General features: G+C 29.6%; 4 protein-coding genes and 2 pseudogenes across 4 annotated transcripts; 2 read left to right on the top strand and 4 right to left on the bottom strand.

Annotated features, from left to right (window-relative positions):
- Nucleotides 1-56: 56 nt before the first annotated feature.
- Nucleotides 57-3,549, bottom strand: LOC113384826 (annotated as a pseudogene).
- An 868-nt stretch (nucleotides 3,550-4,417) lies between these two features.
- LOC113387054 (mothers against decapentaplegic homolog 4-like) lies at nucleotides 4,418-8,716 on the bottom strand. Its single transcript, XM_026624808.1, is given in 11 exon segments — nucleotides 4,418-4,702; nucleotides 4,773-4,908; nucleotides 5,100-5,236; nucleotides 5,239-5,267; nucleotides 5,379-5,640; nucleotides 5,766-5,987; nucleotides 6,058-6,216; nucleotides 6,616-6,711; nucleotides 7,185-7,382; nucleotides 7,458-7,886; nucleotides 8,398-8,716. Coding segments are annotated over 11 exon segments (1,938 nt in total). The 5' UTR covers nucleotides 8,456-8,716; the 3' UTR covers nucleotides 4,418-4,490.
- Nucleotides 8,717-9,094: 378 nt separating this feature from the next.
- Nucleotides 9,095-10,871, top strand: LOC113385318 (transcription termination factor, mitochondrial-like). The gene is made up of 6 exons (XM_026623157.1): nucleotides 9,095-9,547; nucleotides 9,650-9,828; nucleotides 9,897-9,993; nucleotides 10,121-10,274; nucleotides 10,362-10,509; nucleotides 10,575-10,871. Exons 1-6 carry the CDS (start codon nucleotides 9,181-9,183, stop codon nucleotides 10,809-10,811), a joined length of 1,182 nt encoding a protein of 393 aa, XP_026478942.1. The 5' UTR covers nucleotides 9,095-9,180; the 3' UTR covers nucleotides 10,812-10,871.
- Nucleotides 10,734-15,292, bottom strand: LOC113385319 (ATP synthase mitochondrial F1 complex assembly factor 2-like). Its single transcript, XM_026623158.1, has 6 exons — nucleotides 15,183-15,292; nucleotides 14,593-14,786; nucleotides 14,412-14,522; nucleotides 11,438-11,618; nucleotides 11,253-11,368; nucleotides 10,734-11,004 (listed from the first exon to the last, which is right to left on the bottom strand). Exons 1-6 carry the CDS (start codon nucleotides 15,250-15,252, stop codon nucleotides 10,861-10,863), a joined length of 816 nt encoding a protein of 271 aa, XP_026478943.1. The 5' UTR covers nucleotides 15,253-15,292; the 3' UTR covers nucleotides 10,734-10,860.
- Nucleotides 15,293-15,574: 282 nt separating this feature from the next.
- On the top strand, nucleotides 15,575-16,351 carry LOC113385427 (annotated as a pseudogene).
- Nucleotides 16,352-17,299: 948 nt separating this feature from the next.
- Nucleotides 17,300-18,783, bottom strand: LOC113385068 (mRNA-decapping enzyme 1A-like). The gene has a single exon (XM_026622872.1). It carries the CDS (start codon nucleotides 18,560-18,562, stop codon nucleotides 17,411-17,413), a length of 1,152 nt encoding a protein of 383 aa, XP_026478657.1. The 5' UTR covers nucleotides 18,563-18,783; the 3' UTR covers nucleotides 17,300-17,410.
- Nucleotides 18,784-19,095: the final 312 nt, after the last annotated feature.

A 19,095-nucleotide genomic window follows, 5' to 3' on the forward strand; every position in this document is an offset into this window, starting at 1 on the left:
ATGTAATATAAAAATTAAATTACTAATATTTAATAATCTAAAAAATCTTTACATACAGAAAAAAATCAAATCAAGTTGATGTTCTTGGTTTTAACTCATCAAAACAAGGTCTTAAAAATATATAATTCTTCTTAGTAGGATTGTAAAATTCGTGACCCTGCAATAAAAATTTTATCATGTAACTTAGGAATAAAATCAATGCATTCTAATTAAATAAGTATTACCTTAGACCAATCATAGCTCACAGAATAAGCAAAAATTTGTCCATTGTGGTTAAAAGCACATTTTGTGATAGGTTGCTCCATAGCTTCGGATGGTTTCAGTTTAGTTCTTGCATCTTTATCCCAAAAACTGAATGAGCCATCGGAACCGACTGTTGCTAAGGTTCCATGAATGGGATGGAATGCTATATCATTGACAGCATATATATCCTAGTAACAAAAAAAAATATTATTGAGTTTTAATTTTATAATGTTTTCAAACTCTGCGTGAATAAGTAGAGCATTGTTGGAATCTTTTGATAATTATAAAATTTACATATGATCTGTATTCTGTAAAGTTGATATAATAATAAATGTAATATATCATTGTTCTTAAAAATATGTGCAGTTTAAAATATTTAACAATCTAATTTAATAGTTTAAAATAATATAAAAAGAGATTTTGCTTGATTATATGTGAATTCTATAAAAGTACAGTTTGGTGTTAAGTACCTGAAATCCATTAGGTGTTCCATTGGATCGGTGGCATTTAAATGTAAAATTGTCTTTTGGATTTACTGGATTGACATATTGAATGGCAACTCGACCTTCTACACTGCCCAGTGCATAACCTAGTAAGATTGAAAAGCACAATTATTGAATGCAACAATGCACAATTATTTAAAATGTTAATTTTCTTCATAATTTTTTTCAGAATATCTAGAATCTTAATAGGCATATAAATTCTATTGATATTTTTTATTATTATTTAGTCTTTTCAAACATTTGTCTTAATAAATAATTGATAGAAGCTGGAAATCAAGTGGAAAATATTGATGTCTATCACAGACCAAATTTCATCTATTTACTAATTTATTATTTGTTATTTTGATGATAAATGTCCATGAATATATTCTTATTACCTGTTGGTACTTTCTTTTTATCTCTAAAAATCGCAACAGTCCGATGTTGGTATTTCAAAGGACTATCAAGCCTTTTATATTCAGTTGGTGTATTTTCTAAAGTATATACAATCAGACCCCGGCTGGCAGTCCCAACAACTGCCATTGGGTAATCTACATCAGCACAGTAACAACGCTCAGGCAAATTGATTGACATCATAGGATTAGGTGAGCGTGTGTCCCAAAACTATGGTATGAATAAATTATTACAAAAATAATGTAATTTGTGTAACTATGAAAACATGTTTATTCTGTACCTTAAGGGTTTTATCCCAAGAACCAGTCATTAGACAAGTGTATGTGGTGCCTTTTATCCAATGGCAGGTTTTTAACAGGAGCATCGTGAGCTGCAACTTGAATCATTTGGTTTGAACCTAAATCCCAACATTTGACTTGTTTATCGCAAGAAGCAATAAAAACCTTTGTCCCATCCTATAATAGTTATTATATGATTAATTTAAGAGTTTATTTTAAAAGTTTTCTATTGTTATTTCTATTATATTGTGGGAGTCGTAATGATTATGATAATATATTTAATTAGAAACTCCCAACATAATAAAAAAATATAAATTTATTAACTGTAAAAATATTTCGATATCAAAAATATACATGACATGTCCCATTGTTTTTTTTTACAAATAAAAACCAGCCTGCTTGATATCGCCACACACTCCCTGCCCAGTGTTTGATCTCACAGTTAAAAAAAAAATACAGGGCAACACGTTATAAAAATGTGGTGGGAAAGCAGATTATAGCAGACCAGTGTTGTAATACTGGTCAATTACAAATTTCCATGTTTCGTCAGCAGATCCACCGTATGTGGTGATTTGACCTGCCATCAACTCCATATTCTGCATAATGTTCTCGATCTAATGGGTATTAGTTATATCAGAATAACTTAATGTTTAGAATGCATAATTTATGGGTACAGTTTCCATTTCTGCAAGCGTTGCATTCGTATCTGATGAGTTCCGATCAGAGAAAGAAGTTGGCTCTTTATCCAAATCAGGATCATTGGTTTCTTTGACATAAGAGTCCAGAATTGTGGAATCCAATAAATTATGTCAAATTTTGTTTTGATTCGTCGTTGTCACCGATAATGGGAGGTAGCATTTAAGACGATTGTTGAGTTAACAGAGAAAGAGAGGTTGAATTGCATTCCAATGAAAAGTTCAGGCTCCAAATTATTTTTTCTGTCAGCAATAGACACTGAGGTCTGGGTATACCAAATGAGTAACCTCGGAAGTCTGATCCAGATAGTAAGTGCGTTAACTATGATGGATTGGACTGGACATACCTTATAGGTCGTCACTGAAGACCAGTGATTATAGTGCTGCGTCAAAATCAATTTTTCTTAAATCTTCGAAAAATAAAACTCCTTTATCTTCATCTCCATCGTCGTGAGTCACCAATGTGGGAGTAGTAATGATTATGATAATATATTTAATTAGAAACTCCCAACAATAAAAAAAAAATATAAATTTATTAACTGTAAAAATATTTCGATATCAAAAATATACATGACATGTCCCATTGTTTTTTTACAAATCAAAACCAGCCTGCTTGATATCGCCACAATATAATAATTTTTTTGTGACATAATGCGAATTAATACACAAAATCTGAATAAACCCAATTCTGAGTTGTTGATTACAAAATTAAATACGTACATCGCTCCAACAAACATCCAGCACAGGACCTCCCACTGTTTGCATCGATTTTGGATTTGTTTTCCCAGTTTGTTCTACTTCCCAGCATCTTACCTAAAATATGTAACTTATTGCGGTGAATCAAATAGATGTGTTATCAAATAATTTTTATACGATTTATAAATATCCGTACTAACATTTATAATAAAAAATTACATATTGCCCATGTTCATATTTTAAATTCAAATACTACAAATAAAAATGAATTAATACTAAATTATGATGTTTTCTTTGCTTTTGTTAGTTTGATTGTTGTTTGATAACTAATCTAATTATTATTCAATTGACCATTTATATTACTGTTTTATTCTATTCTAGGTAGTTATCGAAATAGAAATCTAATTGTTATAGAATTACTATGTACCGAACCAAGCCACAACAATAGGCTATGTTGTATTTTTTATCATGCATTTATGAATTTACATGTTTAATATTATAATTATATATTACATTGCAATCCCAACTTCCAGCGATCAAGAAATTTTGTGGAAGTGTTCCTGGACTAAACGCTAAAGCTGACACAGAATCATCAGGTGGAGAAGTTACTTCAAAATCTTTCATAGGATTTGCAGACGACGGAGTCGGTGTAGCCCCAAAATTAGAACCAAACATTTTGCACTTTTATTTATTTAATTAACAATTGTTTTGTAAAAATAACCTTAAATATTATGCATTGTGTTTTATCGTTAATCCAAATATTTATGAAATGCGTTGACATTAGAATTGATTAAGTGGAATGGTAATAGATGGCTCTGGGTGGACCTTTCAAAAAAATTAATTCTTGATGGCGGAAGTAACCCTTGAAGCGATATCAAGCAGGCTGGTTTTGATTTGTAAAAACAATCGGCATGTCATGTATATTTTTGATATCGAAATATTTTTTATAATTATAAATTTATATTTTTTTTATTGTTGGGAGTTTCTAACTTAATATATGTCATAATCATTACTACTCCCACAGTTTCAAATATTTGTCTATTATCATTTGGGAAAAATCTTTGATATATTAATATTTGTCTATTATTGGGAAAAATCATTTTTGTTATTGATTAAATCTTTGATTATTAAAGTGTGGAGGTCAACAATGAAAAATTTGTATTTTCTAGCATTTTATGAATTTACTTCTAACATATTTAAAAGAAATAACAATTCAAAATAACACATAGACAGGTTACAAATACCAAAAAACGGTCAATAACATTTAAAACAAAATAAAACAGAATATATATGTACATGTATATATTTTAACTGCTGCTTAAAATCACATAGGTTTAATAAATATAAACATATAATCTATATAAATATAAATAAATGTGTCAAATCTGGATCACTGTTTCTATATTATCAACACTTAGCTTTATATTCCATAAACTTCAACATTTTATGATTCTATTCTTAATTTTTTTTTTTTAGAAAAGATAACACTATCTTGCTTATGTAAAATTACTTATTGACATCAGTCAATCACGTCAGGTTTCTTGTAAAATACAATCACACAAATATTTCAAGAACAAAACATTAAAAGTTTGTCATTAGATAAAAATACAACGATAAAATGTAAATCAACCTATTTGTTTCACTTAACTCTCTTATACAATTAACATTAATATTACACTGCTTTATTCATTAACTCTGGGCCCATCTATAGGCATTGTATGGAGCACTTCATCAAGTAGCTGTAAAGCTCTATGTAAGTGTATTTCTATCCAACAAGGGGTATTTTTTATTGATTGCCTGGGATAATCGGGTCCCCAACCTTTTACAAAACTCAGACGTAAAATGCAAAGTCTACGAAGATCATCCACACCAATACCTGCAGCGGCACTTAAACCTTAATTAAGTAGAAAATTTGTTACATAATTAGAAAATATTATATGCTTATACATAAAAAAATTACTTACTAATAGGAGCTATGGCACTAGTACTAGATGGCACAGTAATTCTCCCTGCAACAGCAGCAGCTTGAGCAGCTGCTGCAGCCTGAGCTGTTCGAGCTTGAATTTGCATTTGACTATGGCACTGATGAAGATCAAAAACCTGGATAAAAAAAAGTCAAAAATTCAAACAACTATATAATATAGAGTAGATAAAACATGATAATCTCAAGCATTCTCATTTGATAACTTTGATTTTTTATGAGAATGTAAGTTAAACACAAATTATTTTTCAGTAAGGTTTAAAAATGAAGTAAAAGTTTTGATATCACACTATTTACATATTGTTTTAACCTTTATATATGCACTGGAATAAATTTTATGAACGGCGTCACCAGGAGCTCTTCCAGCTTCTCTATCAAGATAATAGCTTTGTACAAATACTGAATGATCACTGTTGCATAATAACCATACATCGCCTTCACCTTTAAATCTAGCTGAACGCCTTTACCAATATGTAACCTGAAATCAAAAAAATGATTATGATAAGTCTATTGGAAATAAAAATAAATTCATGCCGCCAACTGCAAATAAAACATTATTTTTTGCATAACATAATCAAAAGTTATTTACCTAGCTCTTTCACTCTGCTCTGTTCTGTGCACATTACTCAATGCTCCAAGACAAAATCGATTACCACCAGAGGGGTCTACATATCCATCTACTATAACATTGGGTCTTGAAGATGGCACCTTAAATGTTTCTCCAACTTGAGTGTCCAATTCAAAGTAAGCTACTGAGCACCAATACTCAGGAGCAGGTTGTGATGATAATAATCCAGGAGAAACACTATTAATCTCACCACCAGGATAATTATTTGCAGCATTATGCCCCCCTAAATTAGAAAAATCATCTTTAGTTCTGGAGAACTTAAACCATTAACATAGACTAAGAAACATTATTTATTCAATCAGAAAAAAAATTCAGATAATAAATATTGTTTTTTAAATTACAACTTACAATAGGGTCCAGTAGCTGTATGATGTGATGGTGTATAAGTAACAGTGCTAGAACCTGTCCAGGTTGCATGTGGCCCTGCATAATTCTGTCGTGCACCTTGTGTCTGATTAACCACCATGCCTGCTGCACCTGGTTGGCCAGATTGATTTCCAGTGTTATTTCCAAAACCGTTTGCAATTTGTTGAGGTGATACTGCAGAAGCACATTCAGCAGATGTAGAACCTAATACATAATGATTATGTGTTTGAAAAAAAAGAATTGAAGTTTATTTACATTTTTAGTTTATATTTACCCAAATTAGTTATTTGTGTTTCAGAATTTATCTGTTCATTAGGTGGACCAAAAAACTGTTGTTGACCAGAATTACCAGGTACATTACTGCTTGGCACAACAGCAGGATGTCTAACAACTGATTGAGGAACATTTGCTGGCATTCCATGTGGTATAGATGCTAAGAGGCGGAGAAGCATATTTTTTACAAAATATAATGTTATGTCAATAGAAAATTAAATCATCTTTTGGTTTTGTTCACCTCTTGCTTTGAAATATTTTACTAAATAAAAACTTTGTTATTTCTATTTGCAACAATTGTATAACAAGTAAATAAATATTAATTAAATTATTCAAATAATAGAAGATCGTCACTAAATAATAAAAGCATTAGTGAATAATTTTGTAGCAAATCATAAAATACTTGCAATAGAAATGAACTTTTTAAACTAAAAAATAAACATTTATTTCTGAATTCTTGAGAGTAACAAATATTGCAATAGTAAAATCTGTAAAATTATACAAAATAAATTCAAGTGCTCTGAAATTTAAATCAAACTAAAATAAAATAATATCTTACGATGAGGTAATCTATTAGGCATCCAGTTTGGTCTACCATCAGTTGGTTCTAGTTTTGGTATTGATGGAGGCATTGGACCAACAAAGATGGGTTCACCTAATAATTGAGTAATAGCTAAAGTAATGCAATGTGATATGAAATATTTATTATTATAAAACAAAATAGATAAAATATTGAAAGAAACATAGATCATACATTGAATTTTCAGAGAAAGAATTTTTTAAACTAAAATTTTCACATAACATTGATAATAATGAAACAATAAGCATTTTTTAAGAGAAAGAATAAATAAAACTATTCAACTATTAATAATATCTAATTTATGAAATTTACAAGTGAATACTATATATATCCAAATTTGATTCTGAAGAAGTAAATTAGACTTGCTAAATGTTATGCACAAAGTTCTTTTCAGGAGGCATTACAGGGATAAGTATAACAAAGTAAAAAAATAAAAACAAATTAATAGTATAAAATGATAAATTAAATATTAATGGATAATTCTAAAATGTTTCATATCACCTGTATGCTTCCATAACTATAAAAATTATTAAAATTCCCTTTCTCACCTTGTGTATCCTGTTGGGGCCCAACATTGCCAGGATGTACAGCAGTTGTTGTTACTTCTGGCCCTACAGGATTATGAGGATAATGCGGAATTGTTGGAACAAAATCAGGATCCATTTGTGAAGATGGATTACCTGCAGTGTATTCATCTTTGGGAAGCCGTGCACAATTAGAAGTATGTATTGTCAAGGAAGACAAATCTGAAATTATATTATTTTTATACCAGTCAGATCATTTTTATAGTTATAGTTAATATAATTGATAAAGATTCATACCAATCCCTGGAGAGACCACACGTTCATAATGGTAAGGATTAACACAAACTGAGTCACATTTTAAATCAAAAGCAAATTGGCAATATTTTACATGCTTTAGTTCATTTTTATGAAGATCTGGCCATCTCCATATTCTGGCATAAATAACATGAGGAAATCCCTTTCTTCCAGCCACTTGCAATCTTCCATCTAAGGTTCTCTGAATTGTCACACATTTGCTAGGATGTGCACCATTTGTAGTAATTGCGGTGATAAGAGAATCTAATTCATCTCGTTTTTCCTTTAACTTTTTTACAAGGGATTCTATAGCTCGCTTTGCAAAATTCTCATTTTCACCTCCTTGTCGATGACACATCAAAGAATGAACAATACTTAGACAAGCATCTGCTGATGTAGGTGCACTTGTTGGCATAGTCGCCATTTCGACCACTGTAATTAATAAATATAAATAAAAAATATGAGCTAATCTACATATCTATGGTCATTTCCTTGATTTCACCCATCTTAATGGACATTCTTAGTAAGAAAGAATTTCAAATTATAGCAAACAAAAGACCCTCTCTCATTAGTTTGTGAAAATATCAAATTTGTACACTTGCTCATTAATTAATATATCATTTGGTGATCATTTAACATCTGCTTGTGCAAAATTATAAATATTATTTTCCAATTTGGATGTTTAATCATGCATATATGAAATTCTTACATATTTAAATAACATTGTACACAAACAATAATTTTCAGATGAATACACTCTTTAAATGTGATATTAAAAATACTTATTATAAACTGTTAATGTTTTAAACTGATTCAAGCAATAATTAGAATTAATCATTCTCTATCTCTGTCTTTCCTTCTTTCATAAAATGTCAATCAATACAAAATTACACAAGTTAGAGTGATAAATACTAAAAATGTTGATACTTTAAGATTATCTCACCTTCTTGAGTACCCACACAAGGTAAATATAAGTGCCCCAGTGTTAACAAACCAACCATTCTAAATCCATAAGTAAATCCGAGTTTTCCACTCGATGTACGTAAAGTACATAATAAGCAAGAAATTCATATCAACACAATAATATTTGTTTGAATAATCAACATGAATTTTCTATCACGCTTGATGTAATTCAAATTGACTTGGGTCCACTATTTTGACGATGGAGAATTTACATATATATTTATATAAATATAATGACTTATGAGAAAGCATCAGGCGCGCTCAAACTTAATTTATAATCCATTCACTCTGAATTAACCGATATCTTCAACATTTCTTATCAAAAAAGTTTGCAAAAGACTAATGTACCAAGAATGATAAAACAAATGAAGTAAAGAAGTATAAATAAATGTTCTATGCAATGTTTTTATCTATGGAAATGCTTCAACTCCACAACAATGTTCAACTTAAGTAGTGCTGCCATCGATGACTTTAATATTGCCACATTACATTCGTTGTTAAAGCGTTGTAAAGGATTTTCACACAGACGTTGATGACCGCTCAATAGCCATAGATAGTTGAATAGACAAATTCGCTAGACATACGACTTTTATCTACGACGTAAAAATTAAACGACGTAAATTATCTATGGATAAAAGGATAGAAAAAGGTTGAGAGCATGTTGACAGTTCGTTGTAACTCTACGGCTAACCATGAAATTTGACGTTTCATAACAATGCGATATATGAAATTATTAAATGTTGATATATTATAACATATTAAAATGATGAAATTTAATAAAGAATTTTTATCCTTTGCCAGTAAATTCAGTGTACTACCTTTTAATATAGGTTTTTCGAGGTTGTTCTACTCAACCACAAATAGTGTGATTAATTATGAAGATACTGTTGATGTTATAGATTATGGACAATTCGAAATTAATAAAATGCCACATAAAAAACGTACTATATCAAAACTTCAAGAACTTTTTAATTGTTCACATGATCATGCCACTGATATTGTAAAACACCACCCAATTTTAGTCAAAAGATCTATCGAGAATATAAATAAAGCAGTCAGCTTTCTGGAAGAAAAATCTGTTAAACAAAATATTTTATATGATAATCCATGGATCTTGGGAATAAAGAATGGTAAATACTAGACTCCACATCATATTAAGTTCATTTTAAAGCTTTATAATGAAAATATAAAATTTTATTTTTGTTATTTATTAAAAGTTGTTTTTTTTCTAGATGAACTAAAAGAAAAAATAGAACTTATAGAAATGATAGAATATAAAAAAATTGATCATTTCGTACCATTTCTTCAATTAGAAACAAAAGATCTACAACATGTAGTTAAAATAATGCAATGTGAAGTTTCAACTGTGCCTGGAAAAAATCGACTTTATTATTTCAAAAATATGACTAAGGTTTATATACTTAAAATTATTATTGCAGTTACAAATTGCCATATTGACCTATATTTTAACCATTTTAGGTAGAAACTATGGTAATTTCTCAGCACTTCGCACAAAGGTGGTTTATATATGAAGTAAATTATCTTTATTTTAAGAACATCTTGACTTTTTTGTTAGGTAATTTTATTTATTTTTTAACTTTGAGTATTAGGTATTTATTAGTATATTATTTAAGTATTAAATAAGCATCAATCACATCATGTGGTTAAACCAAGATATAATTTAATGAAAATTAAAATTGCAGATAGTGGTGTTACACCATATAATATTTTGCGAGATCTGTGGGTTTTCAAATATCATCCTGCTAAAATTAGAGAAAGAATAACGATAGCTAAAAGAGCAAATAGTAAAAAAATAATGCCCTGGATGGTTAGATGCAAAGAGGGAGTATTTCAGAGGTATAATGATTTTTTGTTTTGTAGAAAAAAATGAAATAAAATTTATGTATTCCTGATTAATTTTAAAGTCTTTGTTGAAATTTTAAGATTTCTCAGTAGAACCAAAGAAACTAATGATGTATTAGCAAATCGTTCACTTGAAGATTATTTAGGTGAAAAACTTAAGTGTGATATGGATATGGTGAAATATATCATTAACAATAATCCAACCATAAAGAAAATCCATATAACTAAGGTACATAATTCCTCAGCATAATATTGAAGTAATATTTTAAATCTCGAATATAATTTTAATTACAGGTACAAGACACATTGGATTATTTATTAGGACAAGGGTTCTCTGCATATCATATCGCACAAGCCCCAAAAATTTTAAGCCATAGTTTACAAACAACGAAAGAAAGATTGGAAGAAATTAAGGCTTTAGGTCTAAGTACCAACTCACTTGTTATACTTTGTAAAAGTAAAAAAGAATATGCGAAACATTTAAAGGCTTTAGCAAAATGTAGTATAAGAGAATCATTGAGAAACAAGTGAATAAAAATAAATAATGAAATTATACATACTTCTATTTGTTCTACAATTTTTATACATCCTCTATATTTCTCTTTGATTTAACAAACATTTCAAATGTATTTAAGTGTATAAACATGGTAGCTGCAGATAATCTAGCTTGTAGCTGCAGTTGTTCAACATCATGCGCCCATTCTACCCGACCCCAATGCCCCAACTGTAAAATTATAATTATTTAAAATATAGTTTCTTATATACTTATATTTTAAAATAGTTTCAAAAGTTTATCAAATCTAAATAAATATAATATCTCAAGTAATGCTATTAAATTACATTATAATATGGAAATAAATATGCTGATTGTTTAAAGAAACGAAAAAAAAATGAAAATATAGACTGTAAAATTTATGTGAATTCTACAAAACCGTTTAACAAATTATTTATTTCAAATCATTAGATAATTACCTGAAATTCTTCTTCAAGTCTAGATAAATATGATGCTTTTTCCGTACTAATGAATTTATCGGCACAAGCTAATGCTAGAATGACTGATTTAACTGTATCAACTGCAAAAACTAATCCTAAAAATAAAATTATTCAAATGAATAGATTTAGAATACATCAGTATGTTGTTTTCTAAAAATACTTGCCCTGCATAGATGCAATATTATGGGAATATAAATAATTTGAAAGAGCCATTTTTGACTCTTCACTAATTTCAGGAGGGGTGATGTCTCTGGATTTTTTAACATTGACTTTGTATCTATCGCAAAACCATTCAATTATTGGATCCCATTCTTTACATTGGAGAGCATATAGTGGATCATCTGACTGAAATAATAAAAAATGTTTTTTTGATGGTAATATATTTGAATTGTATAGAGGGAGTCATGAAAACATGTAAGGGGAACCATTAAAAACTAGTTGGTTTGGTATTTAGCCTTGAGGCAAGTTACATGAACTTCCCGATATGTGTAAATAATCGACTTAATCAAAAAAATGTGTAAATAATATTCTTCATTAATCCTACTTAAAAAAAACGATAATAATTTTAGCAAAGTTTGACGAATTTTTAAGATTAAACTACTTGTTGTAAGGCCGCAATATTACAGTAAGTTCTATAAGACCATGATGTATATCGCCAAAAAAATTTCCATGAAAATCGGCTTAGTTTTTTTTTCAACAGTTAATTACAAGAAAACGGCTCGGTAGATTTTCACCTAAAATTAATCAGCATCATTCCCAAATGATATCTTTCAAACAATTTTTGATTTTTCAAAATCGGTTCGGTAGGATGAGCTTAAATGTGGACGAAAATTTAACACATTTTTTCAACAGTTAATTACAAGAAAACGGCTCGGTAGATTTTCACCTAAAATTAATCAGCATCATTCCCAAATGATATCTTTCGAACAGTTTTTGATTTTTCAAAATCGGTTCGGTAGGATGAGCTTAAATGTGGACGAAAATTTAACACTTTTTTTCAACAGTTAATTACAAGAAAACGGCTCGGTAGATTTTCACCTAAAATTAATCAGCATCATTTCCAAATGATATCTTTCGAACAGTTTTTGATTTTTCAAAATCGGTTCGGTAGGATGAGCTTAAATGTGGACGAAAATTTAACACTTTTTTTCAACAGTTAATTACAAGAAAACGGCTCGGTAGATTTTCACCTAAAATTAATCAGCATCATTTCCAAATGATATCTTTCGAACAGTTTTTGATTTTTCAAAATCGGTTCGGTAGGATGAGCTTAAATGTGGACGAAAATTTAACACTTTTTTTCAACATTTAATTACAAGAAAACGGCTCGGTAGATTTTCACCTAAAATTAATCAGCATCATTCCCAAATGATATCTTTCGAACAGTTTTTGATTTTTCAAAATCGGTTCGGTAGGATGAGCTTAAATGTGGACGAAAATTTAACACTTTTTTTCAACAGTTAATTACAAGAAAACGGCTCGGTAGATTTTCACCTAAAATTAATCAGCATCATTTCCAAATGATATCTTTCGAACAGTTTTTGATTTTTCAAAATCGGTTCGGTAGGATGAGCTTAAATGTGGACGAAAATTTAACACTTTTTTTCAACAGTTAATTACAAGAAAACGGCTCGGTAGATTTTCACCTAAAATTAATCAGCATCATTCCCAAATGATATCTTTCGAACAGTTTTTGATTTTTCAAAATCGGTTCGGTAGGATGAGCTTAAATGTGGACGAAAATTTAACACTTTTTTTCAACAGTTAATTACAAGAAAACGGCTCGGTAGATTTTCACCCAAAATTAATCAGCATCATTTCCAAATGATATCTTTCGAACAGTTTTTGATTTTTCAAAATCGGTTCGGTAGGATGAGCTTAAATGTGGACGAAAATTTAACACTTTTTTTCAACATTTAATTACAAGAAAACGGCTCGGTAGATTTTCACCTAAAATTAATCAGCATCATTCCCAAATGATATCTTTCGAACAGTTTTTAATTTTTCAAAATCGGTTCGGTAGGATGAGCTTAAATGTCGACGAAAATTTAACACTTTTTTTCAACAGTTAATTACAAGAAAACGGCTCGGTAGATTTTCACCAAAAATTAATCAGTACCATTCCCAACTAATATCTTTCGAACAGTTTTTGATTTTTTAAAATCGTTCGGTAGGATGAGCTTAAATGTGGACGAAAAGTTTTTTTCAAATTACAAAGAAACGGCTTGACAGATCGTTGCACAAAACTGACAAACGATAGTCCTCACCGAAATACATCAAATGGTTTTTAAATTTCTAAAATCGGTTCAGGCGTTTTTGAGAAAACGTCGATCAAAAGTCTAATTTTGACAAATGCCAAAAAGACCATACTGATTTTTGCAAACTTTGACGAATTTCCACAGCTGAACCAGTGGTCGTAGGGCCGTAATATTTTAGTATGATCTAGAAGACTATGGTATCTATCGTCAAAAAAATAATCATAAAAATCGTCGAAATTTTTTTTTTTTAAACTTTATTACAAGAAAACGGCCCGGCCGATCTCTACCAAAAACTAATCAGCACGATTCCCAACCAATATCTTTCGAACGGTTTTTGAATTTTCAAAATCGATTCAGAATTGCGGGCTAAAACGTAGACGAAAAATTTTTCACTTTTCTGCCATTTATAAAGAAACGGCTTGGCCGATCGTCGCACAAACCTGACAAACAATAGTTCTCGTCGAGATACATCGAATGGCTTTTAAATTTTTGAAATCGACCCAGCCGTTTTCGAGAAAACGTCGATTTACGGCAAAAAATCTGTTCACATACACACACACACACACACACACACACACACACACATACTTTTTTCAAATTTGGTCTCATTCGATTCAGAATGGCTTGAAACGTCGAGAAAACATAAAATTAGCGATTCGGATTTTTTGATGAAAACATAAACTTCTCCTTCGGGAAGTTAAAAATTTCAGTAATTACCAAAGTTTTTTAAATCAAATATAATTTAGAAATTATATTTATTATGACCAATAAATTTTCACATCATTTTTGAGCGCCTTTGACCAATGTTCTATTATTCTATTGGTTTAAGGAAAACGCAATGCGCTAATAAAATATACAAATGATTTTGTACATTACTTACCGCCGAATGGAAAAGCAAAGCATCTGTTGTTAAATAATTAACAATATAATTTACCATGTCAGGTTTTGTTAAATTGCTGGGATTATCTATCAATGTAGAGCATAATGCGTTCTGAAAATCAATATATGTATATGAATTTAAAAAATAATAATTAAAATTATAGCTCAAATTAATTATTTACCAAATACATGGTTCCCTGTTGTATATTCTTTTTCTGTGCTTCCCATTCTGTCGCTACAGCTAAAGCAAGAGGTTGAACTTGAACTCTAAATGGTTTTCCTGAAGGCGATTTTAATTTTCGTTGATCTAATGTCACTTCATATTTTCCATCACTATATAATATATTTGTCTTTTTGTAAAACCTTTTTCTTGTTGCTAAAATATATAAAAACATACATAAATGATGCATATATACCCTGTATAATACATATACAGTAGAGCCCCGTTAATGTAGAAGCAATATGATTTTCTGTACAATACGCAGTTAAAATTATATTGCTTCTATCTCGCATAATACGCTTTTGAGCCTTTTATCCGGTCTCTGGAAAATCGTTCTAGTAGGGTTTTTTTATCTTTTATACAGATACAGAACTTAAAATGAAGAAAACAAAATCTTTCATTAATTTAATTACCGTAATAATAACTAATTATGAAACGTTATACATGTTTCATAAGTAATCAAAATTTACAATTCAAAAGGTAGTGTTATATAAAAATAATAAATACATGGTGGAAATGAATTAACTAAGCGGATCATTATAATTTATTTACCATAACATCTAATTTGCAATGTCGCATTATAATTAACTTTGAAAAGTTTATTGATCATATTTAGCGACATATCTATTGAAATATAAACATATACTGAATTATTAAATGTCTCGTATAATGTGGTTACAATAATAACCTAACCTCAAAGTTTTTCAACTGACGTTTGTGACGTATGTCTTGGCGGATTTTTATGATTTTGTTTATATCGAGTTTGTGATTGTACTAAACTTTACAATTTTCATGAAAATATTATATATTATAATATACGTTCACTAATAATTAAAAATCTGAGTTCTGCGATTCAAAATGTAAATTGATTATATTTATATTATAAATCACAGCTGGACACATCGAGAACTGTCAAATCAGATAAAGTTTTTTTGTACCAGATAAATAACATTGGATTGTTATTATAAAACGTCATTATTGTGTTATCTGTGATTACATTATGAAAAATGGATGAATTAAACTCAGAAAACTATCTCTATTCAACGAGCAAACTATGTTTAGCCCTAGATTGTGAAATGGTAGGAGTTGACACTGGAGATGTTCATATGTTAGCTAGAGTCTCCATTGTCGATCGAGATGGTTCTTGTATTTATGATAAATATGTGAAACCCCAGAAAGAAGTTGTAGACTATAGAACACCAATTAGTGGCATAAGACCAGAACATTTATCTACCGGTGAAGCCTACCACAAAGTGGAACAAGATGTAAAAAATATATTAAACGGTTGCATTCTCGTAGGCCACGCTTTGCATCATGATTTGCAAGTTTTGAATTTGAAACATCCCAAACACATGATAAGAGACACTTCCTTATATAAACCGTTTAGGAAAATATCTGGTGGTAAAACACCTTCATTGAAATTATTGGCGAAAGAAGTTTTAAATAAGTCGATACAAATTGGAGAACATTCATCAATTGAAGATGCTTTTACAGCAATGCAGATTTATTTACGATATCAAGAAAAGTGGGAGAAAAGTTGTAGGAGTAGAAGATATAGATAAAATATTTGTAAAATTATATATGACATGTGAAAATAATTTTATTTAGATTAAAAGTAAGCATTAGGTAGTTTCATCATTGAAGCTATGTTTTGTAAATTAAAAAATTGTATTATAATATCTTGCATATATGTTTAAATTACACTCAACCATACATGCCTTAGCAGAAGATGAATTTAGAAATAATCGAAAATATAAGAAATGCAGTATAATAAAAATAATCAAAAATCGTCAAATTTTTTAATTTGTTATTTTTGTTGACTAAATCAGCCCTCTATTAAGTCTTTTAAAATATTTATACTTGATTCTTTTAGTATATGCATCTGTGTTGAGTAATTTTGTATAAATACTTTATATATACTTTAAGTTTTTTTATATTATATTCGGAAAAATATAATACCAAATATATATTATATAATGTATATATATATATATATATATATATATATATAATAAAATATATAGTTGATACATTACATTGTTTACACAGATTATATATTTTTTTACCTAGTTGTTCACATTCTGGTCACATCCAAACTACAATTTCATATAATGAACCACACACAAAATATGATATTACTAAATCTCATTTTTCAAATTACTTAAACTGATAGATCATTCTTTCAAGTTGAAACTAAAAATGGCAATGCGAATTATTTCAATCTGCACTCCTTTAAAATAAAGTTAATTCTTGACTAGATCAGAATATAAAAGTTTGTTCTAATACATTGATGATATATACTACATCTAGTGCCAAATTAAGTAATGCACATCATGTGCTGAAGTTGTATCATTTTGTATGACTTCATTTTAATAAACACAAAATGAGACTAAAATTCAAAATCACATTTCGTAAAATTTAATTTTTGATATGCGCTTGTAGACCTTATACTTGTATAAGGTCTATGTATGCATCTTAAAATCAGCAAAAACAGTGGTGAAAACTGCAATTAGAAATAAGAAAAGTAATAAGAATAAAACAATGTTAACACAATCATTTAATTTCTTGTCTTTTAGTTAAAATTTAAGTTGTATACTTACATAGTTACACCTAAGATATTTCATTTTATACAGGCACAAAAATTATGCATTATAAAAATAATTTCCCTTTCTCAACGAAACATACATAGCCTTTACTAAAATATCATATTCTTAACTAAAAAACATTCAACATAAAGCATTCAAAACAATTCACATAACAATTTCGTTAATAAAAGAAACTCACTGAACAATATCATTAAAAGATTTAAGGTAAGCCTCATGTAACTTATTCACAAAATCAGAGTCTGTTTTTAAAAGATATGATACTGCCTGCAAAAGCTGATTTCTAGTCAAAGGTTCAGGTCGTAAAGAAACATCTGCTTGCTCTAAAGTATTGGAATAATTATTATCCTGACTGGTTTTTGAAGTAAACATTGTAGGTGGCATAAGAGCTGGTGTTTGGTTCGTTGTGTTATTTAATGGTACTGATAATGGCCGGGATTCTTCACCAACTGCATTCTTCATTGAAATTTGATTCGGAGATGTAATTCGTATGAAATTCAAATTGTTCTCATTCAGTGAATGCTGTTTATCAATATCGGCAACCTTGTTTGTTTTTCTCCGACCTGCTTCGACTGTATTTAAACCAGTATTGTTCTGTGGTGTAACACACCTTTGTTGTTTTTCAATATGCTCCACACTGTGTGCTGGGTTTGACATAAGCCTTTGCAATATATTCGGATCAGCATTTAAAGGCTCCGCTTTTCGTGGAGCAAATAAAGGTAAAGTATTTTGACTGGATGTGGTAGCCTTTGCAAAGAAGTCCATCACACTCTGTGATGTTAAATCTGTTTTGGGTGCTCCAGAAATTTCTTGAGTGGTAGGTGGTTGTTTCTTCTGATTGTGATAATCCTCTTGAGCTCGGCTTAACATAGTAAATATATCAGAATTCTCACCCATCGCCCCACCATTGGAGATCATGTTTTCTGTAGGAACAATGGATTGCTTTTGCAAATCCTCAATTAATCTAGACAAAAGTTGAGCGACTTTTACACAATCTTCTCTGTCATAAAACCAGAAGCCGCGAATACAATTATTAGAATTCCTATAGAGTAAGAACGGTTCCTGTAATTGTAAATCCAATCCTTTGACGACCGGCTCGACTAAATTACTTGTATTGAGTCGGTTGATTATCAATATGCCGTGATAGGGCTCACCGTTTCTCGAATAAATAAACAACGCCCCTTCGATATTAGTTCTTTCCCATTCATTCTCTTCGGAATTAAATGAATAGAATGCTACATGGCGAGCAGTTTCTATAATATCTTTTGCGTACGGGTCCACTCTTTTTAAAGCTGTCACATTCATACGCAACTCCGTTACGTCCGCCATGTTTTAACAATAAAATATATAGTAAATATTAATTTTTTTTTATATTTGTGAATATGCTTTAAAATCAAAATTAAAAAGATAAATATTATTTTAAATTATGTTCAGATTCTCTGGATTTAAAACTAGCCGCACTGTTTGCCTACAACTGCTTTGGCTTCTATGAGCGAAATACCTTATGTCAATCAATGGCTTTTCATATGAAAATTACGGCTAAATATGAAATTATATAACATTAGGGTATGTGTATGTATACACATATATAGTTATATATATATTTTAATAATTAGATATCGAGAACGTTAAGTTAAATAGAGTTTAATTAGATTTATTGAAATATTTTATGTTATTTTTTCAAAAAAGTTATGTGTAATACCGCTAGTGCATTACAAGAATCATTTGATTCAAGATGTATCTCGGTGGCATTTGATTAATCAAGAATAAAAATTATGTAAAAGCATACAATAAAATGTATGGCGAAAAGAATGAAAATGCGTTTGGTTTGGACAAAAAACAATTATTCTAGCGCCTTCTAT

The sequence above is a fragment of the Ctenocephalides felis genome, unplaced genomic scaffold (genome assembly GCF_003426905.1).
Source record: "Ctenocephalides felis isolate EL2017-DRISC unplaced genomic scaffold, ASM342690v1 CF-g0.4_SCAFFOLD_03571, whole genome shotgun sequence".
Lineage (NCBI taxonomy): Eukaryota > Metazoa > Arthropoda > Insecta > Siphonaptera > Pulicidae > Ctenocephalides > Ctenocephalides felis.